This window comes from Erpetoichthys calabaricus, chromosome 11 (assembly GCF_900747795.2).
Source record: "Erpetoichthys calabaricus chromosome 11, fErpCal1.3, whole genome shotgun sequence".
NCBI lineage: Eukaryota > Metazoa > Chordata > Cladistia > Polypteriformes > Polypteridae > Erpetoichthys > Erpetoichthys calabaricus.
The window spans coordinates 11,593,302-11,618,189 of record NC_041404.2 but is presented as its reverse complement, the minus strand read 5'-3'; the positions used below and the strand labels follow the sequence as shown (position 1 = coordinate 11,618,189).

Below are 24,888 nucleotides of genomic sequence, written 5' to 3'. Positions count from 1 at the left end.
TCAACTTCATTCTTCCTTATATCTGAGGTGAGGAAGAAATTAATTTTAGCTTATGAACAAGGGTTGTAAATTGGTGAAAGTGTCACTGCTTTTATTTCCTCTGGGTTTTTTTTTTTTTAATATAGGTAGGCATTAGACGTGCTGATTAGCAATTAACCCAAACATTTATATTAATAAAACAGTTTAAATTTAGTTACAATGCCTGGGTTATAGAAGATGTGTGTGTTTATGTATGTAAAGATTCAGGACAATAAACAAACACAAAGCATAAATCTAACTGGAGTGGATTTCTCTCTCTCTGTCTCTCTTTCAAAGAGAGCATAAACTTTAATTAGGCACAAACAAGTTCAAGTACCAATCCGCTAAAGTGCTGTGATAGTCATTGTGCAAACTCTGTACATGGAATTGTCGTCTCTTGATGATATCATATGTATTGTAGAACTATGATATTATTCAGAAGTGCTTAGTTGTTTCATGTGTACAGTAGCTATTGAAATAATTTTTTTAAAAAGTAATGTGATTTGACCAATATGTTGTAGAAATGCAAAGTGATATCTTTAAGAATTAAAACGTAGGTTATGAAGAGAAAGCTGAAGAAAACAAATGCCCCTTAGAAGAATAATTGATTTTAGCACATAGACATGAAGGGAGCCAGTATAGAGTGAGGAATGAGGGATGTGGATAGAAAACACTTTACCTGTAAGCTTTTAAGTGGTGCATTACTGCTGACAAGTCTCTTTAACTCCCCTGGCTTGTATCAGCTCATGGAGTTGGAAAAAGTGAGGCAGATAGTATTGTCTCTGAGCACAAGTGAGGTGTGACACAGAGCCAGCAGAATGAATGTGCTTGAAGTGGACAAGACAGATGAGAGCACATGAAGCCCCATGGAAGGATGGGTGTTAGCAGCAACAATGGAAAGCAGCCGAGGAATGAGACGGCATTGCCCCCCAAATGCCCCTGTGTTGGTAATTTTAAAAAGTGCATCCATATTGCTACTATGTTTCTTATTGCAAAGTAAAGCCCTGGAACACAAACAGGTAATACCACTGTTAAAGTGTATGACATGAAATAGTAAAAAGTAGTATTTCCAAAAAAAAAAAAGAAAGAAAACAACCTCAGTCCTCTAACTCAAAAGAGCCATGATAAGATTGTGTAAAGATTTAACAAACCAGTTCTGTTTTGACAAATATTTGAAGACAGTTGAGCAACAGCATGTCTAATCAAGGTAGTGTCTAGATATAAGTTTGCAATGAGACCTCGTAGCCACAGGTGACACCCCTAAGTCATTAAATCTCTCATCCTTTCAATGGAGAATTTGAAACCATGTGACATCAATAAGGGCGTGTATAGAGTACCACATGCTGAGCCTGCATGTTTCTTAAACGACATCTGGTGCTCAAGAATTCTTGCATATTCCTTCTTTATCTTTTGCTATTTTTTCCAGCTGGCTTTACTCTTCAGATGACTAATCTTTTGATGATTTCGTGTAAGTCTGCTCCCATTGTTTTTATATTGTCCTGCAGCTGCGCTTCACTGTTAAGCTGTGTTTTTTTTTCCTCCTTCCCAGATGGTAGAACTCACCTGTTTCTGACAGCTAATTTCTTGTTTTCTGCAGCATGTACTGAAAGCTTTATTCTGTATATGAAGCAATTTCCTTTCATTTCAGCTATCATCCTCAACACTTTAACCCCCACCCCCCAGTCTGATGACTATGTTCATAAATGTATACATATATTCTCTGTGTTTTAGATTTTCTGGTCAGCAGGGCCATAACCCATAAAGGAGCTCCAGTCATAGTAATAGCAGGAGTGATACGCTCAAGTCTCCTGTTTCCTCTTTAACTTCTATAACTGGTTTGTTCTTTTCTGCTTACTGTTTCCTTCAATCTCCATACAGGGGATAAGTATGATTCAGAACCAAAATCAAAATGGGATGAAGACTGGGACAAAAACAAAGGAGCTTTCCCTTTCAGTGAGAAATTGGGAGAAATTGGAGACAAAATTGGCAGTACAATTGATGACACCATCAGTAAATTTAGAAAGAAAGAGCGGGATGAATCTCCAGAGCGCTTCAGGTAAGAGTTCTTCTGAACAATGCATGCACCTCGTTTTATTGCCAGTGTGTTTTGTGTGTGTATTTTTTTCCTCCTGCTACAAATTGTTTTTATATAAAGTTTATATGCACTTTTAATTCTTGCTTTTCCAGTGAATCCAGATGACTTGTGTAATCTTGGCCAATTAAAGTAAAGGTGATGGGTAGATTGCCATATTGTTTATTACTTTATGATGGTATCCCTGCAAAATGTGTTATATAAATTAAACATATATTGTATATACAATTACGTTATTAGTTCTGAATCACATTCTGATTTTTTTTTTTTGGTGGTTACCTACCAGGTAACACTTGTGGTTGGTTGGCCAGTTGGCAAACATTTGTCACGTCCTCTCAGTTGTGAGAAGCAGCTCATAGATATGTGATACAGTATCTGCCAAATAATACAAATAGTACACAGCAAGTGTTTTGCCCTACTTGGGGCTCATCAGCTGTACGCACTTTTGCTTCCCCTTTCGGGGATTGGACCTCTGTCATCAGCACCTGAGGCAGAGCCTTAGTCGTTGCGCCACAGCGTCTGGTTCGCTTATTGTTTTTATTTTCTCATCCTCTAGTTGTCCCTTAGTCTTAGCCATATCATGTGTAAATTAAATTAATTGGCTCATTATTAAAAATTTGTTTGGTCATCCTTGCATTTTAATATAGTAATAGATCAGCATAAATTTTGGCAATGCTGAGAAAAATGCTAGTGTCCTGTTGTAGACTTGGTGTCTATTTGTGGCTTGTGATTTTGATAATTTACTCCTTCAGATGCTTAGAAGAACTGGAGAGGAAAGAAGAAGAACTGAAACATTTATCAACTTATGCTAACTTTTTATTTTTATTTAGTGCTCACTGCGTAGAGTTTGCATCGTTTACCCATGTACAAAGAATTTCATATATTGTTAAAGGATAAATAAACATCCTTTTTTAACTTATATGGAAATGTGATGTTCATATGAAAAGCATGTTTATAATTAAATACTATCATAAGAAATGTTAAGCCTTCTGCAGATGTGATGGGGTCATATATCAACTTAAAACATTTCACTTTTATCCAGCCTGTTCAACAAATGTTGTTATACAGTTCTTGAGAATCACCTAATGCATTTTATGGAATTAGTTTGAGTCTAATTTTAATGTAAGTGAAATTTTGGTGCTAGGATCATGAACTTCATGCTTTTTTGAGGCAAGATAAACTTACAGATCTGCATGTTTTAGAGTTGTAATAGTGACTTTTGATGCAGATATATACCTTTTATCTGAATCTTAACACAGCATGAGAAGACTGAGACTTTGTGGCACTGCAAACATCCTACACACATCCTGTATGATAAACCCCACTGCTAGGAGCATTTCAAAACTGCATTCTTAGTAATGAGGAGAAACTGATTTACATCGAGCTTAAGTCTCAAGATTTCTGCTATTGCATGTTTATACCAGAGTTTAATTTGTAATTAACAGCAATTTTAGGAAGTGGTAGTGACGGACTGTTATTGTTGAAAAACTTAGTGTCAACTTGTAGTAATTACATTAATTTTTTTTTCCTTTTGTTTTTGCCAGCTTTGACACTTGATTAGTTGTCTTCCAGCTTCGGTTTGCTTGTGATTTTTACAGTTTGTTTTGCAAGTAGCCTCAGCAGAAGCAAATTCTTTTTACAATACAGTACATGAGGCTGTTCCAAGAATTGCACTGGGAATGATTGCTTCTTGCTGCAATTTAAGAGTGTGAATTATAAAATGACTAGCAAAATACCCGCGCTTCGCAGCGGAGAAGTAGTGTGTTTAAAGAGGTTATGAAAAAAAAAAAGGAAACATTTTAAAAATAACGTAACATGATTGTCAATGTAATTGTGTTGTCATTGTTATGAGTGTTGCTGTCTTTTATATATATATAATATACACACACAGACACACACAAACATATATATACATATACATATATATATACATATCTACATATACACATATCTACATATACATACGTATATACACATACACATCCACATAAACATATATATACATATACAAATTTACATATCTACATATATATATATATATATATATATATATATATATATATATAGACATACATATATACATACATACATTCACATATATACAGTAATCCCTCCTCCATCGCGGGGGTTGCGTTCCAGAGCCACCCGCAAAATAGGAAAATCCGCGAAGTAGAAACCATATGTTTATATGGTTATTTTTAGAATGTCATGCTTGGGTCACAGATTTGCGCAGAAACACAGGAGGTTGTAGAGAGACAGGAACGTTATTCAAACACTGCAAACAAACATTTGTCTCTTTTTCAAAAGTTTAAACTGTGCTCCATGACAAGACAGAGATGACAGTTCTGTCTCACAATTAAAAGAATGCAAACATATCTTCCTTTTCAAAGGAGTGCAAAGCAAGCAGTCAAAAAAAAAATCAATAGGGCTTTTTGGCTTTTAAGTATGTGAAGCACCGCTGGTACAAAGCTGTTGAAGGCGGCAGCTCACACCCCCTCTGTCAGGAGCAGGAAGAGATAGAGATAGAGAGAGACAGATAAAAAAAATCAATACGTGCCCTTTGAGCTTTTAAGTATGCGAAGCTCTGTGCAGCATGTCCTTCAGGAAGCAGCTGCACACAGCCCCCCTGCTCACACCCCCCTACGTCAGCGCAAGAGAGAGAGAGAGAGAGAGAGAGGGAGAGAGAAAGTAAGCTGGATAGCTTCTCAGCCATCTGCCAATAGCGTCCCTTGTATGAAATCAACTGGGCAAACCAACTGAGGAAGCATTTACCAGAAATTAAAAGACCTATTGTCCGCAAAAACCCGCGAAGCAGCGAAAAATCCGCGATATATATTTAAATATGCTTACATATAAAATCCGCGATGGAGTGAAGCCGCGAAAGGTGAAGCGCGATATAGCGAGGGATCACTGTATATATATATATATATATATATATATATATATATACTGTATATAAACATATGTACTTATTGGCTCCTGTATTTAGGATATAGCAGGTTGGATAATGGACGGATGGACATCTGTATGCATAGCCGTATTTGCCCGTTTTCGTTTTCTTTCTTTGTTCAGTAATATTTCAGTAAACCCGGAGCTTGTCAGTTCAAATCCTGGTACTGACATCACTGTGTGACCCTGAGGAAGTCACTTCACCTGCCTGTGCTGCAAAAAACAAAAGTAATGTAACATTGTACCTCAGATGTTGTAAGTTGGTGGAATAAAGGCATAAGTAAAATAGATAAATATGTATTATACACATAGGAACTATTCATTTATTTTCAGTTAAGTCATCTGCAGCAAACTTTTATAAATGAGGGTTTCTGATTTTTAGATAGTGCAAACTGTTTGTTCTTCATTGACGTTTTGTCTTGGAGAGCTTTTTTCATTTCATTGAAAATGAAAGCAGCAGCTGCCAAAATATGTAGCTTTCTTATTAATTTTTCAACATTGTGTAAAATAAATGTATAAAGTAACATAAAAGGTTTAAATACTGGTTATCCTTTTACACTAAAATATTACTAAAGAGGTACAAAAAAAGTAAAATGGATATGTTCTTTTTCTTTAAGGAGATTAAATATTACTGAAGAAAGAAAAAAAAAATTAAACAGCCAAATGGGGCTATGCATACGAACTTAAAAGGTTTAAATAAAACAGAAATATATATTTTATTTTTACTTGCTTAACTTGTGGAGGGTGTATCCTTTAGCAAAGTCCTAACTTTTTTCGTGAAAGCCCGTTTCAGTAAATAAGTGTTAAAAACAGGTGTAAAGATATTGACAATAAGCTACGCAAACCCAGGAAGACATGGAATCGTTTAAATCAAGTATCATTACATCTTCCTTTCTTAAAGAGAAGTAAGGCAGTACTTATAAGCTTACATATTTATATATAGACATACATATATATATATATATACATATATATCTGAAGCCGTGCAAGCACACTCTTGAGAATGCAACGTATAGTTGTACAGAAGAAAAGCAATCTTGCCTCAAATGAATGGCAACCTTTTGTAGGTCTATGAACTTAATTTAAACTTTAGGTTTACACGGTGCTTTCTTTCCGAAGTACCTGCACTCATGAATATGTCTGTATGTGTCAGTCGGTCAAATCCACGCGCTTCGCACCGGCGAAGTACCGCTTTTAAATTTTTATTAAGAAGAAAATAAAACGTTTTTAAATTGAAGGAAAATATACTAATAACAGTTTGTTAAGGATCTGTTTTTTTGTGAAGCTGCCTTTACTCAAGTGATCACTTCGACCTGACTTGGTGGCCAAGTATAAGCGTTACCTCGTAGGTAACCACCCATACAATCAGATTGTGAATCAGACTACGAATGCCGTGAATGTAATTACACACTCACTGCACTTGCTTACGGTAATCGAACCTCGGACGTCAGCGCTAGAGGGGCTTAGCAGCGGTGAAGTATTGCTTTTAAATTTTAATTAAGAACAAAAGAAAAGGGAGTGAAGTGAGTGTCCGGTTACCTACCAGGTAACGCTTATGGTTGGACAGCAAGTGACGTAACATCAGCCACGGTGCCTTCAGTTGTGAGAAGCAGATCATAGAATGATTGAAAATAGTTTTGCATTTACCGTTTTAGTAAAAGGTGAGCTTTTAAGCCTGAGAAATCACCCCGTAAATGCACACGTTTAATTGCACATGTGTTAATATGTATGGTTACACAGTATTAAAAGACAGTGAAGAACGTGATTTACCTTTGTTCCCGCGTTTGATAAAAGGCGAGCTTTTAAGCCTGAGAAATCACCCCGTAAATGCACACGTTTAATTGCACGTGTTAATATGTATGCTTACACAGTATTAAAAGACACTCAAAAATTAACGTCATTTACCATCAGCCACGGTGCCTTCAGTTGTGAGAAGCAGATCATAGAATGATTGAAAATAGTTTTGCATTTACCTTTTTAGTAAAAGGCGAGCTTTTAAGCCTGAGAAATCACCCCGTAAATGCACACGTTTAATTGCACGTGTGTTAATATGTATGCTTACACAGTATTAAAAGACAGTCAAAAATGTACGTCATTTACCTTCGTTCCCGCGTTTGACTCGTGCTGTAAATCTCTTCCTTGTTTTTAGTTCACGTGATTACGTAGGAGGCGTGATGATGCGATACGTGACTCCGCCTCCTCCATTAGAGTATATGGACAAAAAATATGTTCCAGTTATGACCATTACGCGTAGAATTTCGAAATGAAACCTGCCTAACTTTTGTAAGTAAGCTGTAAGGAATGAGCCTGCCAAATTTCAGCCTTCCACCTACACGGGAAGTTCGAGAATTAGTGATGAGTCAGTCAGTCAGTCAGTCAGTGAGTCAGTGAGGGCTTTGCCTTTTATTAATATGTATAGATAAACCAAACTTTCACTGTGCTATTCTATGTACTGGCTTCTCAAGTGTAGCCTGCTGATCATCTGGCTGGGAAATATACAGCACATATCTTCAACACTGAACCAAAAAAAATCTTAAAGATGATTTTAGCCCCTGTGCTTGCAAATATTCTACTTCCATTTTGGCAGTGGCATTTCCATTAATACAGTAGTGTTCCATCTTATTCATCGAACTTGAAATCTTTACTCAGTGAACCTAAGTTGCCACAAATTGAAAGAGGTCACATACTCTATTTGTCCTACAAATATCAAATTATTGCTCCATATGAAACACTTTTGGAATGTTTTCACAACAGAACAGCTGTAAATAAAGTAAAGTTTGGCTGGCTATGGGGAAATTTATTGGTGATGTAATGTTTTGCCAGTCATAGTAAAGAATAAAACTTTACAACTGGAACAATGACAAATTGTGCATTGCCAGATTAAACTATAGAATGTAACCAAATGTTCCTCACTATATTTTCAGCATAGTAGCACTCTGGTTAGTTCTTAATTACAACATATATTAGATTGGGAAACAAGTAATCACTACTGAAACACCAGATGTTAAGTTTAAGATGCTGCCTACATCATTAGGCACATAGAGATAGTGGTGGTTTTATTATGCAGAAATCTTCATCTTTCGGCTGCTCCCGTTAGGGGCTGCCACAGTGGATCATCTTCTTCCATATCTTTCTGTCCTCTGCATCTTGATCTGTTACACCCATCACCTGCATGTCCTCTCTCACCACATCCATAAACCTTCGCTTAGGCCTTCCTCTTTTTTATTATGCAGAAATGATTACTGTAAAGCTCTAGATTTTTTAAACATATATTGTGTAAACATGGCTATTACTGATGCACAGAATTGATCTTGTATAACTGGATGATTTTTTTTTTTTTGCTTTTACCAGTAATGCAGGCAACCATGTCCTGTCTGAAATTTCCAAGTAGAGCTCTTCAGATGCATCCTGCTTAAATTTTAAATTAGCTTTGGTTAAAGCTGCCAATGACATTCATGCAGAAAACTGTAATGTGAAATATAACTTCATGATGGGACAATTTAATACCTTACTTAGGCTAATTATCTTCGGATGAAGTCAATTCTGCACTTCAAAAAATAATTGGGAGTAGTCAGAATATACTGTAAATATGAAAACTGTACAATATATTTTAGACTGCTAACAATGGGGGGCAACTAGTTTTTAATGCAGACTAGTTAGAATGCAAATTAGGGGCATCTGTGATATATTTGATATACAGAATTAGTTTTCCCATCGACATCTACAATACTGTAAACTAAAGACTTGTATTTGAATTTGGACTAGTTTAAAGTCAAATAGAACTCTTGAGTTCCATTTTGACTAGTTATAATTGTATTTTAGACATCCAGAATTACATTGTAAATATCTTTCTTTGTAATTTTGACTAGGTATAAAGTAATTACAGAAATGTCTGTTTTAAAGCTCCAAAGAAGTGAAAGGGGAAATCACTAATTTTTCACTCATCAGAATTGGCTTTTAAACACGCAGTTTCAATTCAGAGCAGAAAAAAATCTAAATATAGATACCTCTAATTAAAATGTTGACTAGGAACTGTTTTGAGCCATCATGATAGTTAACTTTTGTTTTGTTGGTATTTTTCTAAACTTAGCAATAGTTAGTATATTTATTAGGTATCATCAAAATTCTGTACATCACCGAATATATCACAGTTGTCCCTAATTTGCATTTTGACTATTCAGACTAGTCAATATTTATTATAGTTATAAATATAGTTACCATATTAATATAAATATAAACTAGAACACTGAGTAAGTTCAGTTCTGTTTTCCTTTAGAAGTGTTTAGGTTTTTTTATCTTAACAGCACAAGTGTATGTGTTTGATAACAACACTCTATTCACTGATTTCTGTTTTATAGCACTTATTGGCCTTCACAATGATTAAGTGCTAAATCATTGAGGAACTAAATAGCAAAATCACTTGTTTTATAGTTTTAATCTATTTTTAACAATTTTAGCAGTCCCTGAGTGTTTAGAACCAATCACACAGTTTGCATATGTTTGAGATAAATGTGTTTTGTGAAGCAGGTGGAATTAAAGTTCCTTGTTGTAATGTTTTCTTCAAAGCCATCTGCATGCCTACTGCATCTGTCTATCTATCCCTCCATCCTCAGTACATACATACACAGTTGTGCTCATAACTTTACATTTCTTGGAAGAATTTGTGAAATACTGGCCATTGTTTGGATAATATAAGTAGTCATGCAGAAAGCTTTCCTTTTAATTAGGGAGTATGCTCAAGCAAGGCAGTGTGTGTGCCCTTTTTAAATTGTAATGATAACTGAAATCACCCAGAATGGCCTGATCATAAGTTTACATACCCTTGAATGTTGAGGCTGATCATTTGAACCTGTGTGTCAATTTGTGTTTATATTAAGTGTAATTAATGGAGAGTGTCCACATCTGTAACCTTTGATTGTAATCTGTGTATAAATATAGTAGTAGTCAATTTAAATTCATGCACAGCTGCACTGACTTTGCTGGATACCAAGCCATGTGGAAAGCAAAAGAACTGTCAAAAGGACCTGTGAGAAAAGGTTGTTGATTTGTATAATCAGTAAAAAAAAATATAAAAAGATATCTGGAGATCAATATAAAAAGATATCTGGAGATCCGAAAATGCCTGTCAGTAGTGTTCAGGCTCTGATTTTTAAAAAAAAAGTCTCTTTGAAGTGATGAAACCAACATTGAACTTTATAGTCACACCCATAAACGCTATGTTTGGAGAGGATGCAACAAGGCCCATGATGATAAGTAAACCTTCTGTACTGTGAAACATGGAGGTGGATCTCTGCTGTTATGGGGGTATATGAGTTACAGCCGCACAGGTAACTTGGTGAAAGTTGATAGTAAGATGAATGCAGCATGTTACCAGAAAATACTGGAGGACAACTTGCATTCATCAGTTCAGAAGTTACACATAGAACTCACAATGCCAAGTTGACCCTTCAAGGCTACAGCAGAAACAAAAGTGAACGTGCTGGAGTGGCCATCGCAGTGACCTTAGTTTCATTTATATCACTTTGTGCTCAGTTCACAAAAGGCAACCAAAAACTTTATGGGACCGGGAGAATTTTTACCAAGAAGAATGGGTAGCTCTACCTCATGAGAAAATCATGGGCCATATCCACAACTATCACAAAAGACTGCATGCCATCATTGTTGCTAAAGTTGGCAATAAACAGTAATAAGAACTAAGGGTATGCAAACTTTTGGACAGGGACCACCTCATTATTTTCCTTATTACTATGTTTTGTGTAATGGTTGTTCTATTCTGTGATGTCTTATAGTTTAGATTCAACTAAAAGTAAATAAAATGTATTTTGTCTGATCAGTCATATTTTCTTTAAAGTATGGTACACATCTTACAAATCCTGCCAGAGAATGTAAACTTGTAAAACAACTGTTTGTGTGTGTGTGTGTGTGTGTGTGTGTGTGTGTGTGTGTGTGTGTGTGTGTGTGTGTGTGTGTGTGTGTGTATATATAGTGTTAGCCATTATGAATGTACAGAAAAGCCAAGCAAAATGATACGTATATATACACACACACACACATAGTTGTTTTGCAAGTTTACATTCCCTGGCAGGATTTGTAAGATGTGTACCATACTTTAAAGAAAATAACCATAATTCGTTCCAAAACTCTGGTCGTAAATCGATTTGGTCGTGAACCGAAGCAATTTCCCCCATAGGATTGTATGTAAATACAATTAATACGTTCCAGACCATACGAACTGTATGTAAATATATATTTTAAGTTTTTAAGCACAAATATAGTTAACTAAACCATAGAATGCACAGTGTAATAGTAAACTAAATGTAAAAACATTGAATAACACTGAGAAAACCTTGAACAACAGAGAAAACTAACACTGCAATAGTTCGCGCTATAGCGCTACCAACAGCTGGCTGAAACTTTTTTTTTTAATGAGTTTTACGCACAGGGGAAAAAATGAAAATTTGAAAAAATCCGTAATTTAATAATCCACCAAGAAAAGTAACATTGCAACAATGCACGCTGCGAACTGATCGCTGTAAACAGGAGTGAAAACAAAATCAAGCCCAGTGCATTCTTTAACTGCCTTCTCTACCTTATGAGTCCAGCCCTCTCGCTCGCGCTGCCTGTGTGTGTGCGCGTCTGTCTCTCTCACGCTGCCTGTGTGTGTGCGCGTCTGTCTCTCTCGCGCTGCCTGTGTGTGTGCGCGGCTCTCTCTCTTGCTGCCTGTGTGTGTGTGTGTGTGTGCGCGTCTGTCTCTCTCGCACTGCCTGTGTGTGTGCGTGGCTCTCTCTCTCGCGCTGCCTGTGTGTGTGCGTCTGTCTCTCTCTGGCGCTACCTGTGTGTGTGCGTCTGTCTCTCTCTGGCGCTGACTGTGTGTGCGCGTGGCTCTCTTGCATTGCCTTTGTGTGTATGTCGCATGCTCTCTCGCTCTCTCTCTCTGGCGCTGCCTGTGTGTGCGCACGGCTCTCTTGCATTGCCTCTGTGTGTATGTCGCATGCTCTCTCGCTCTCTCTCTCTTGCTCGCTGCACAGGAAATGCACAGGGAGAGACTGAACATGTACAAACCGAAAGGGAAACTGGCATGTTCGTATACCGAGTGTGTGGTTGTGAACCGAAGTTTGGCGAACTTTTTGGTCATAAACCGATTTGTACGTGTTCCGAGACGTTGTGAACTGAGGTTCCACTGTATGTATATGTGTATAATATATATATATATCCTCTTTAATAAAATCCCTTTGTGCGTCCAGGTGTCCGTGTGTGTGTGTCTTCTGGTGAAGTGCGCATGCGCGGGGCACGGTGCGATGCGCGATATTACTGTCAGAGAAAGTTAGAGGCGTTTTACGGAAATACAAACCAGTATTACTGCGAGAGGAAATTAAAGGCACACAATACAGTGACGCATATTACAGCCACATACAAGCCAGTATTACTGTCAGAGGAGATTAAAGGCATATTACCGACGCGCACGCCTGTATTACCGCCAGAGTAAATTAAAGGTATTTTACAGACATAAAAGCCAGCGGACGTACAAGACAGTATTACTGTCACAGAAAATTAAAGACACACAATACACGGCAGCAGCCCATGAAGAACGGTTAGATCAGCAAGTAAACATCAACAAAAGAAAGGCTGAAAGAAAGAAAAATACGACCAACAAAAAGAATGAGGTCAAAGTCCCTTGCCATTTAATATAGACCGTTCCTACTAATGTTTATGCACTACTGTTCTAGCGCCCGTTATTGTAACGGGCTAAATGACTAGTATATATATAATATGCATCTGTCAGGCTGTGGACCATGGGGAGGGGGGCAGGGCCCTCCTCACTTGCGTGCTAGCCTCCATTCGAGTCAGTCTACTTCTCACTACATGTTGGAGCGTACCTTGTCTCCGCTTAGCAAGCGATACTTGTTTGTTTAACAGACATTATCATCTACAGATTAAGGAGTAACGTTTGACATTTTGAGAGATCAGAGCTATGTGTGTTTTAGAGAATAGCTGCTGATTGCCAGAGATATCACTACCAGAAGCTTTTCTCCCCACATGGTGGATGATCTCCTGTCACAGCTGAACACGATCAGATATAGTGCCAGTGTTTGACGTTGGAGGGTACCTACCTTCTTCTTGGTCAGAGTTACATTTTTTTTTAATTGATTTTTAAAGTTTGTCCTGTTTCACTACAACATGGGTGTAGCCTCGTGGGTCAGCTAGTGTAGTTAGAAAGTTGAAATTTGGCAGTTTGGTATATCTAGAGCAGTAGGTATCTGCTAAGAAAGAACATTTTGATATATCAATATTTAGAGCTAAAAATATTCTCGGTCATCACTATAAAGTACATGGGGTAAGTAACATTATAAAATGCATCATTTTTTTTTACAAACTCCAAGGGAGAAACACAACGTCTTTAATAGAGGCGCTGGATATTTCTAATGAAGAAATGGTCTGTACTCCTTGCTCTTCATGTTAATATATCAGTGTAACACATAAGGTAATAAGGCCACATAAGGCTCCAATACAAGCACTGCTTTGTATATACATTCACATTTGTGAACTTTAAACGGGGACTACTGTACATACAACTGATGGAAAAACAAAAAATACTGTACTTGCATGAACAAATGAAAATTGTAAACGTAATAATAAACTCACATTTCACATTATTCCCGCTGATTGCCCATTTCAATTCAAAAGAATACACTTTCCTGTAAAATTGTGTTTTGCCGTGACCATCAACAATATCCAAATCCCTAGGAAAAGCAGAATAAAGTATAGGGTGGTCCAGATCTAATTATGCAACTTTTAATACAATGCAGGAAAACAATGCAAGACAAAAGAATTGTTTGAAATATCTTGTAATAAACGAATGCAGGGCAGGCACTACCATCTGTCGGCAACAAAAATAATTTTTTTGTGAATTCTGTATGTAATAAACTTAAGTTATAGCGTAATGAAAATTGCATAATTAGATCTGGACCACCCTGTAGAAATTAATCTAATGCAAAAATGCTTAATGGACAATAAAATACATTATTATTATTATTATTTGACGCATTTATCCAAGTTGACTTACAATATTTGAGATAATTGGAGCAGAGGCAGGTGAAGTGACTTGCTCGTGGTCACAGTGTCAAGAGTAGGATTTAAACCCACAACTTCAGAGTTTGAAGTCCTAGGTCCAAAGCTGTAACCACTACAATGCACTGCCTGACAGTAAAATAAGCCCTTAGTCGTTTTTTAAAAAAAAAAAAAAAAGTACTGTACAGTAATCCCTTCTCGATCGCAGGGGTTGCGTTACAGAACCCCCCGCGAAAGGTGAAAATCCGCGCAGTAGAAAACATATGTTTATATGGTTATTTTTATATTGTCATGCTTGGGTCACAGATTTGCACAGAAACACAGGATGTTGTAGAGAGACAGGAACTTTATTCAAACACTGCAAACAAACATTTGTCTCTTTTTCAAAAGTTTAAACTGTGCTCCATGACAAGACAGAGATGACAGTTCCGTCTCACAATTAAAAGAATGCAAACATATCTTCCTCTTCAAAGGAGTGCGTGTCAGGAGCAGAGAATGTCAGAGAGAGAGAGAGAAAAGCAAACAAATCAATAGGGCTGTTTGGCCTTTAAATATGCGAAGCACCGCCGCACAAAGCAGTTGCAAGGAAGGCAGCAGCTCACACCCCCTCCGTCATGAGCAGAGAATGTCAGAGAGAGAGACAGAGAAAAACAAACAATCAAAAATCAATTCGTGTCCTTCAAGCTTTTAAGTATGCGAAGCACCGTGCAGCATGTCGCTTCACAAAGCAGCTGCACAGAAGGGAGCAACGTGAAGGTAATCTTTCAGCATTTTTAGACGAGCATCCGTATCGTCTAGGTGTGCGAACAGCCCCCCTGCTCACATCGCCTCCGTCAGGAGCAGAGAATGTCAGAGCAAGAGAGAGAAAAGTGAAAATCAAAAATCAGTACGTGCTGTTTGATCTTTTAAGTATGCGAAGCACCGTGCAGGAAGCATATCGCTTCATAAAGCAGCCATATGTAAGCCCAGCAAAGAAGAGGCAATGTGAAGGTAATCTTTCAGCGTTTTTTGAGGAGCGGCCGTATCGTCTAGGGGTGCGAAGAGCCCCCGTGCTCACAATATATTTGAGGAGTTTTATTTAATACGTAATACGCGCTCTGGTTGGGTAGCTTCTCAGCCATCTGCCAATAGCGTCCCTTGTATGAAATCAACTGGGCAAACCAACTGAGGAAGCATGTACCAGAAATTAAAAGACCCATTGTCCGCAGAAATCCGCGAACCAGCAAAAAATCCGCGATGTATATTTAAATATGCATACATATAAAATCCGCGATAGAGTGAAGCCACGAAAGTCGAAGCGCGATATAGCGAGGGATTACTGTATACAGAAAAGCACTTAGTTACATAGTACTTCTGATACACCCGTTTAATCAGTGGCACAAAAACTTAATGCCCATTGTCTTAAACAAAATTTCACAGGTGAACACGAATAACACAGCTAGTAAAAACATAAAAGGGAAATACCACCATTAGCACTACGTACAGTATAACCTGTGTTTAGTACATTTGTGTATTGGAATGTTATTCACCATTGCAGGCTTTTTGAATGAATGAGAAATTAATTGGGTTTAGTAATTCTAGCAGCTGTTCCCTCTTCACACTGATTTAATGATTAACATGTTCTAAACAACTGCTAACTTTCTCTACATTTTATTAACAGTGACAATGAAGAAGAAAAGGCATCCAGAAATGGTAGACATACTAAATCAGAATTTAAGGATGAGGAGGAGACCGTCACAACCAAAAGTATCCACATCACACAGGCAACTGAAACCACCACAACCCGCAAGAGAGGAGTTCCTTCAAAAACAGTTGATCTTGGGGCAGCGGCACATTATACAGGTGATACAAGCAGCCCTGATCAGGGAAAGCAGATTGCAGCAAAGGTGAGAACCACAGTTTAGCGTAAAATCCTTGTCTAATTCTGGTAGATTGTGCAACTGAAGTAGAATAATAAGTACATGTTTCATTGATGCTGTATTCATTTTGTGGCTTTTTATTTATCACAGAAGAGAGTTTACTTTTAAACATCTATTTCTGCAAGTAAACCCTTTGCTTCAGAGTTGTAAAGAATGATTACACTTACAATATTCAATTACCTGTAGTTAGGCTTGGTCACAAATCTTAGTATTGCCTATCTGGGCATTTACTGCCAGTTTTTCTTTCAATATCAGCTTTACATGTGACCCGGGGGAAGCAGCTTGTCATAGTTTGCTATGGATCCAATTGAGTTTACACTAGTAAACTTATGTATTATTGGTCAAAGTTAGCTTGATTTGTTTTATCATACTGATAAGCTTCTTAAAATGACACATTACCAGCAGATGTAGTAATCTTAGTTTAGTCTGTTACTCTGTTTATATTTACTGTTTCATTCAAATACATTAGAATAACAACATTCTATAAGGAAAAGTATATTCCTAAATACTATACCTTTATCACTTACAGCACATGGATCCTATATTTATGTTGTATTTTTTCATTTTCTTTCTCCCTCTCCCATTCTTTAGTTTTGTTAATCCCAGTTGCCTCTTTTGAGCTGTACCCCCTTTTTTGCTGTTACTGTCAATAATAGTCTTTTCAGCTGTTTGACAGGTGTCGTTTTAATGTCTGTTGGCTGGTCAGACTGTTTTTATTGTATTTTGATCATTATATATTTGCTCTTACTCACTTTTGATGCAATTTATTTTGTACTGTGCTTTTTATGTTGTGCTAATTGTCTGTATCTTAGTTTTCAGGATTAATTTGCATGTTTATGATTTACCTTGTCAATGTTTAAATTGAAAAAGAAGAATCTTTCCTTCGCCCAAACAAGCACAATTGATTTGCTACAAACACATCCACAGTCAAATTAAGAACTTGATTCTCACCCATTCCAGGCCATGAGATCACTGTTTGTTGAATGGAATGGAGAGTTTTTATATAGCTAATATTCTTGTGAGGTACTAAGCTTAAACTTGTGTTATTATTTCACTGAATCTGCATTAACAAAAGTCATCACATTTTTGGCTGCATTTATTAAGTCATTAAACATTATTTTTTTTAGTTAAAGAACTGGTATTTTGAAAGAAAAAAGCAAAAATGTTCAGTGGACAGTTTGAGCAAATAATTTATTACTAGGAGAATTTTTCTTGGAAATAAGGTTAATGTAAAAAATAAAAAAAAGAAATGTAACATTCACAGCTTGTGACAGTGTGATGAAAATAATTTTAAACACTAGCATTATTATATATTTTTCAGCACCTTGTAATCTTTATCTGTAATGCAATTATAGTAAATTAATATTGTTGTCAGTAGCTGTATTGCTTTTGTCAAAGTTGCTTTCAGCTTTCTAGTGTTTCTGTTTGACAGCCAAGGAATAGTATATTCATATAAACATAAATTTCTAGACTGCATTCAACATGAAAAAGCCAATGCAGTATCCATGCATGTGACAAAATTGTGTTTTCAGCAGCAAAGCTCCTTTATATTATACACTATTTGTTGTGTATACATTGGTCATTTTATTTTGTGATTAAACACTTTAAAAAGTGGCTAATTCAGCTAAATTATTTTAATTATACAACATCAATAGTTGATTATCAGTACTTGCAAAACATAAACAGGCTGAGATTTAATTTCAGGCAGACTAGACACATTGGGAACCCTTGTCACTTGCTTTTCTTCACGATTTTAAATTGTTGATTGCAGCATTTTTTATTGCCTCATAAATGTGGTGAGCAGTAGCTCAAATCATTTTTTTTGTGCCTCACAATGGCATGTTTCTTCTGAACTGCAGTTGATGCATTTGTACTTTGTTGACAATGTTGTGATGTGACTGTCTTCCATGCTTTGATACTGTTTTCTAGCATTTTACTTTTTTTTTTTTTTGTACTTCACACTGCTGTTAACCTTTGTATATCACAGTCACTTCTAACAGCCAGTGCATTATCATTGACATATCAAAGAGTGAGAGTTTATACTGTCAAAATATATGGACCATATGGACAAGTTGTGCTCATCAAAGGTTTAAGTATTTTTGAATTTTGTTAAAGTCATCTGCATAGCACCAAAGCAGTATAAGAGACCAGGAATATTTAAACAAGAGGCATGCTTTCTTTATACTGTAAATAACTCAGTGCTGTTTCAATTTGCACAGGCCTCCTTGCATTTTATTTCTGAAGCCACTGCTACTCTCTTGTGGTGTCTCTTACCTACCTCTATCTAAATTGTTACCATACCTTCCACATATTTCTGTATGAAATTTGGAACACATCAAATGAGCTTGTTACTTATTCTCTTTTCAGACTTCAGCACCAAACTCAACCAATGCAAAAACCTCAAACAGTGGACTAGTTGACCTATTAATGGACGATTCTCGCATAGCATCCAACCAGACACCATCAACTGGTAATGAGTTTTTTCAAATGCTCATCACAAAGATGCACAGTTTTCAGTTTCTGAATGGTATCATTTTAGTCCTCTTACTTTATTGGCTCAATAGCTCAAAATGATTGTTTTATCAACAAGCACACCTTGAAAAGTCAAGTGTGGCTAGGTGGGTGCATTTTGCCAAGAATTGTTTTAAAACCAGAGACTTGTTTGTGTTTTTTAAGAAAATTTGCTTCAAAAAACATGTAAACCACATATATAAGTGCAGCAGATGGGATTGGATGTCTTGCAGCAAGAAGGCAATTTAGCAGTAGCACCAGATGTTAAAGTTGTCCCTTGTGGTGCTGAAGTGCCACGCAGATGTTGCTGTCCCACCTTGTAGATTCCTAAGCACTGCAGGGTAAACAGCTGGCATGCAGCCTTTTAAAAAGTTCTCTATTTTAGCTCTGACAGTTTTTTAAACTGCATTATCTGTTTATGCAGTCAGTTGAATTTTTTTTGTGTATCCACTATTAGTATTTACTTATTTTTCCCTCTTTTGTATTTCTTAAGCTACTACAGATGAAAACTTACAGCTTTATCACAAAATTATGACAATAGCCTGGCTCTTGAATTTCACCATTAATTTTATGCTTACTTAATTTTCTGCAAACTTTACAGTTGCCTGAGGTTGGTCATCAAACTACTGTTGCAGTATTTGTATTTATTTGGAAAACACCAATATATTAAATGAACTGCATAATATATCAATCTAAAATTTCCAGAGAGAAATTGCTCTTCTCTAGTACTCTTCCAGTTCATAATTGGTGAATCCAGAGAAGTTGTTTTGCACACAGGTTTTCAAGCTTAATTTCTGCTATGGCTGCAGGGTGTATGTTGAAACCCCCAAGGCAGATTATTAATAAAACATCAAGTAACTGGACTCATAGCTTAATCAAATATTATTACCTTATTTCTGCTTTTAATATGTTGATCCAGAAACAACAAGAAGTTGTGTCGAAACTAGTTTAAGACCCTCTTTGTGTTATAGTCGTCTTGGTTTCTGAAAATGAGATGTATTTATTCAGTCACATTATTAAATGATGCAAATGACAATGATTTAGCGCAGTAGCCCCATTTCCCCTCTTTGCCCTGTTTTGTTTTCACCAGTGTCTGTTGTAAGAAAACCATTTTAAGTTAATTTTAGCAAAGGAAGTGTTCAGTTTTTGTCCAATATTTAAAAAAGACATTTCTATCTCTTTTTTTGATTACATGCATTTCCTTTTGTTGCTTATTCTTCTTTCAACAACACTGTCTTTTCTTTCATATATATGTGTGTGTTTATGTATAATATCCTTATATATAATTTGATAGTATCCGTATGCATGGTGTTCGCGTCAATACCCCGTATGTATGGTGTTCGCGTCAATACCTCGACTCAATACAAGTTAGAAGCATGAGTAATGATGGCTGGGTATTAACAACGGTCATTGTTTAAATTTTAGCCGATCTCAGATCTGAAATGAGTGACGATCGCAATGCAGCCACAACAGAAAGGATGCGTAGGAAACAAAGTCACATGACTGACGAGGAACGTAGACTTGCTAATGTGACCAGACGTACACAATGTGCACAACAAACGAATGAGCAGCGTGCGGCTACAAATGCTACTAACGCTGAAAGAAATTGTGCAAATCGGACACAAGTGACTGAAGAAGCTCGAGCAGCCGCAAATGCAGAACAGGTTGAAAGATATAGAGTAGCCTGTGCCTTGCGGCGTGAAAATGCTCAGCGGCACAGCATTGCCATGTGCAATCACACAGATATTATTGAGGACGAAGTTCCGGAGCACCACTCAGGCACATTTGACAACCTGTGCAAACATTGCAACTCATTAGCTTCACCTGTGAGAACAAGCAAGGTCTAGTTTGAATTAACCCTTACAGATATCCTGAAAGTTTTAAGAACCTGTTGATATCTTTAGACCCAAAGCAGCCCCGTTTAAACAGGAAGCTCTTCATTACATCGGCCGAAAAGGTCTATTTTAGGCACAAATCAGTGCCATGATAACAGAATCATTTCAGGGACTTAAAAAAAACAAATAATTCTTTGCAGAGAAAGTATTGATTTCACAAACGTAGAATTTGTAGCCTGATTCGATCTGTCTCCCAGTCGCTAGTGTGTGTGTGTGTGTGTGTGTGTGTATATATATATATATATATATATATATATATATATATATATATATATATATATATATATATATATATATATATATATATATATATATATATATATATATATATATATATATACATATACAGTAATCCTTCCTCCATCGCGGGGGTTGCGTTCCAGAGCCATCCGCGAAGTAGAAACCATATGTTTATATGGTTATTTTTATATTGTCATGCTTGGGTCACAGATTTGCGCAGAAACACAGGAGGTTGTAGAGAGACAGGAACGCTATTCAAACACTGCAAACAAACATTTGTCTCTTTTTCAAAAGTTTAAACTGTGCTCCATGACAAGACAGAGATGACAGTTCTGTCTCACAATTAAAAGAATGCAAACATACCTTCCTTTTCAAAGGAGTGCGCGTCAGGAGCACTGAATGTCAGAAAGTGAGAGAAAACCAAACAAATCAATAGGGCTGTTTTGCTTTTAAGTATGCGAAGCACCACCGGTACAAAGCTGTTGAAGGCGGCAGCTCACACCCCCTCCGTCAGGAGCAGGGAGAGAGAGAGAGAGACAGACAGAGGAAAACAAACCGTGAAAAATCAATACGTGCCCTTTGGGCTTTTAAGTATGCGAAGCACCGTGCAGCATGTCGCTTCACGAAGCAGCTGCACACAGAAGGTAGCAACTCTTTCAGCATTTTTAGATGAGCGTCCGTATCGTCTAGGTGTGCGAACAGCCCCCCTGCTCACACCCTCTACGTCAGGATCAGAGAAAGTCAGCGCAAGAGAGAGAGGGAGAGAGAGAGAAACAAAAGTAAGTTGGGTAGCTTCTCAGCCATCTGCCAATAGCGTCCCTTGTATGAAATCAACTGGGCAAACCAACTGAGAAAGCATGTACCAGAAATTAAAAGACCCATTGTCCTCAGAAATCCGCGAAGCAGCAAAAAATCCGCGATATATATTTAAATATGCTTACATATAAAATCCGCGATAGAGTGAAGCTGCGAAAGGCGAAGCGCGATATAGCGAGGGATCACTGTGTGTATATAATATATATATATATATATATATATATATATATTTAGAGATACAGATATATAGATATAGATAAAGATATATATATATATATATATATATATATATATATATATATATATATATATATACACAGTGGAACCTCGGGTCATGACCGTAATTCGTTCCAAACCAGAATTGTATGTATATGTATATATATATATATATATATATATATATATATATATATATATATATATATGTCACATATTACATATATAAATATAACCTTGGGTGTAGAGGTGGTGGTCTTTTCTCTGGTTTTCAAAAAATGCCTAGCCTAAGGAAAAGCAAAGCAGAAAAAAATGAAGGACTTTTATATTGCAAAGATGAAAAAAAAAAAAAAAAAAACAAGATGACAGTGGATTAATTTTCATGTCTTACGAATGAAAATGAGCTAACAGTAAATAAATCGACTAAGGTGAAGAGAATAGTGTCATATTTCTTAAAGCATGTCTGAGATGAATAGATATAATTGGTAGGATCAAGGACTGTCAAAGTTGGGACATTTCACTTGTTTTCAATATTTATATTGTTTGAAGGAGTATGACTCAAGCTGCAGGTTATACAGTATATATTGTATTCCTCATTCCAGGCTTTCCATATTTGTTTATAGGGTTATTGTTTTAAATTAGTAAAGTCAATTTTGCTGTACTTTGTAATTATTCACCTGTTAACTTTTCTTAGAAACTTATTGAGTCCCATAGCAGACCTGGCTTGTAGAAAAATGCAAAGGGTCAGTTCGTAAGAAGAATAATTTGTAACATTTTTGATTCCCAGGTTCTGTTTACATGGTTGTTAATATTAAAACAGTAAGAAGCTGCAACAGGGCAGTTTCATTCATCTTAGACAAGTAACTTAAGTGGTAATTTGAGAAGTCTTCTGATGAATCTTGACGTATAATTGTCTTTGACCTTCTGTCATTTGTATTAATGCATTTTGCTTGTTTTATCAGTTTTGATATGGCTTAAAATAAAGTGAGAGCTTTACCTTTCACCATTCTCATTTTTGATTGCTCACTGGATGTGTTATACTGTCACTTCTCATTCCATTCATGATTTATGAAGAGAACAATTAATGCTGCATCATTTCCTGTTTTGACTGTTCACATTTCAATGATGTTATACATTGAAAATGAATGGTAAAGGTGATTGAGGAAGATTTTTGTTCACTCTGAATTTTTTGTTGTAATTGAAAATAGTATTTCAGCTGTACAAATATTCAGGTTGCAGTTTTCACATTGGCAGTATTGTAGTTACGTGATTTTACTGTGTTTGCAGACATTCTGAATATTTTCTAAAAGTGAATTTTGTTGTTTGACATACTCATCAGTTGTGTTTTGTATTACTTGTAGGTGCATCCAATGATATGTGTGGGGGATTTGCAGACTTTTCTTCAGTAGCTGCTTCGGCTAGCTTTCCTTCCAACCTTGGTATGTGTGATTATATTCAGATAAACATTTCATTAACCAAAAAACCATTTTTATTAATCTGAGAAGAAAACAGTAGTACAACTCGAGCAGTTTGTATTTTACTGATCTACGTTCATAAAGCGCAATTTGAATTATTTGTTCTTCTCATATCCTAATGTTCTGTATATTCCAAGGCAGTGTAGAAACTTATGTGTGCATTCATTCTTTACGTGTTGCCTTCCCATGATGAGATTAAGGAGACTCAATCCAAGTTATGCAAACATTATTTTGCTTAAATAAAATTGACTCTCTGCAGTGTCTTGCAGAACTAATCTGATACTCATAAACCTACCAAATAAAATAAAGTGGAAAACATAATGAGTGCGTAAACTGCAGTAGGATAATTAATGAGTTTAATTTGGCTTAACATTAGAGAATGAGTATTTGCCTAGCAATAAACTGAGTTTCTATCCATTTTGTTGTTCTGGCCTATTCCAACGAGTTGGTTGAAATGAAATAGAAAATGTACCGAAGTATTAATCCCCAAGGAGAAATTGTCTTTTCGTGTGACCTTTGGGAAGTCAGAGCGCAGGGTCAGCCATTGTGCAGTGCCCCCGGTTCAATTTTAAGTTTAGGAGCCTTGCTCAAGGGCCTAATAGAGTAGGATCCATTCTGGCAGTAATGGGATTTGAACCAGCAACCTTCCAGATACCAGCATGGTCCTTAGCCTTGGCCTCCCTCCTTATAATGAGATAAATTGAAAGTAATAGTGGAATAATTTCGATCTTTGTTGTGATGTGGCTGATGGAACCGCTGCACAAGACAAAGCCGTGTCACTGGCTAAGCAAACTTATTTACCACTGCATAGGGGAGATTTCTCTTTAATGAAGAGTTGGAGCTGGCATCTTGTAATTACAATGTTGAGTAGCATCCAACCTCAGCCATCTCGGGAGTGGGTTACTTTAGAGAGAGAGAGAAAGTGGAAGTGTAAACCCTGAGCAATTTCTTGTCCGTGATTGATCTACAAGTTCACCTTTACAAACTACACATTTTATTCTCTTTTTGATCACTGGTACCGATTCCTATTTCAGAATAAATTGTGTGCCTTTTAATATAAAAAGTCAATCATAAAGACATAAGACTTCTGAAAGCAGTTAAGGCAAACAGTAACTAAAAAGCATCTGTAAAACAGTGTATAAAATTATTAAAGTCTCTTTGGATTCTGGTGAGTGCAGTCCTGTGCATTGTTTCCTCAATAGACAAAGATGAGACCTGTGAGGATTGTTGCTAAATCCACCAACAACACTGAGATCATTATGGCTAAATGCTCAATATTAAGTACTCAAACATTCTGCATTATTCTTACTGACTGAATACTACAAACCTTTATCAAGGTTATGCATCACTTCAAAGGGAGATAGAAAGCTTTCAGGACTTTGGTAAAAACCAGAGAAATGTGCATGAGGGAGATGAAAAATTGTCAAATTAGCGTGACCTTGAAGAGTTAGCCAAACACTTGACATAAACCCTACTGAATATCTGGGAAAGACTGGGAAACTATTGTCCACAGGTGATCTTTGGGTAGCATACAAGAGGACAGAGAAATTTTATGTAAAAGTAGAATGACCAAAAAGGTCAAAGTTGGTAGGGATTAAGCCCTACTCCTGCATTTGTCACCAGACTTAATTGAGCTTGTTGGTCTGAACACTTAATGCTATTCAAAATATTCTTATTTACTGTAGCTT

The 24,888-nt window shown here is 36.6% G+C and overlaps 1 protein-coding gene across 2 annotated transcripts in view; it reads left to right on the top strand.

Annotated features, from left to right (window-relative positions):
* clint1a (clathrin interactor 1a) overlaps nt 1–24,888 on the top strand; it is a 112,780-nt gene that overhangs the window by 80,864 nt on the left and 7,028 nt on the right. The window contains exons 6-9 of one of the 2 annotated variants that reach the window (XM_028812674.2): nt 1,897–2,074; nt 15,789–16,014; nt 18,415–18,517; nt 23,087–23,164. In XM_028812674.2, coding sequence (XP_028668507.1) covers nt 1,897–2,074; nt 15,789–16,014; nt 18,415–18,517; nt 23,087–23,164 — 585 coding nt within the window. The remainder of the gene's footprint in view (nt 1–1,896; nt 2,075–15,788; nt 16,015–18,414; nt 18,518–23,086; nt 23,165–24,888) is intronic. The other variant, XM_051933749.1, reaches the window with a different exon arrangement.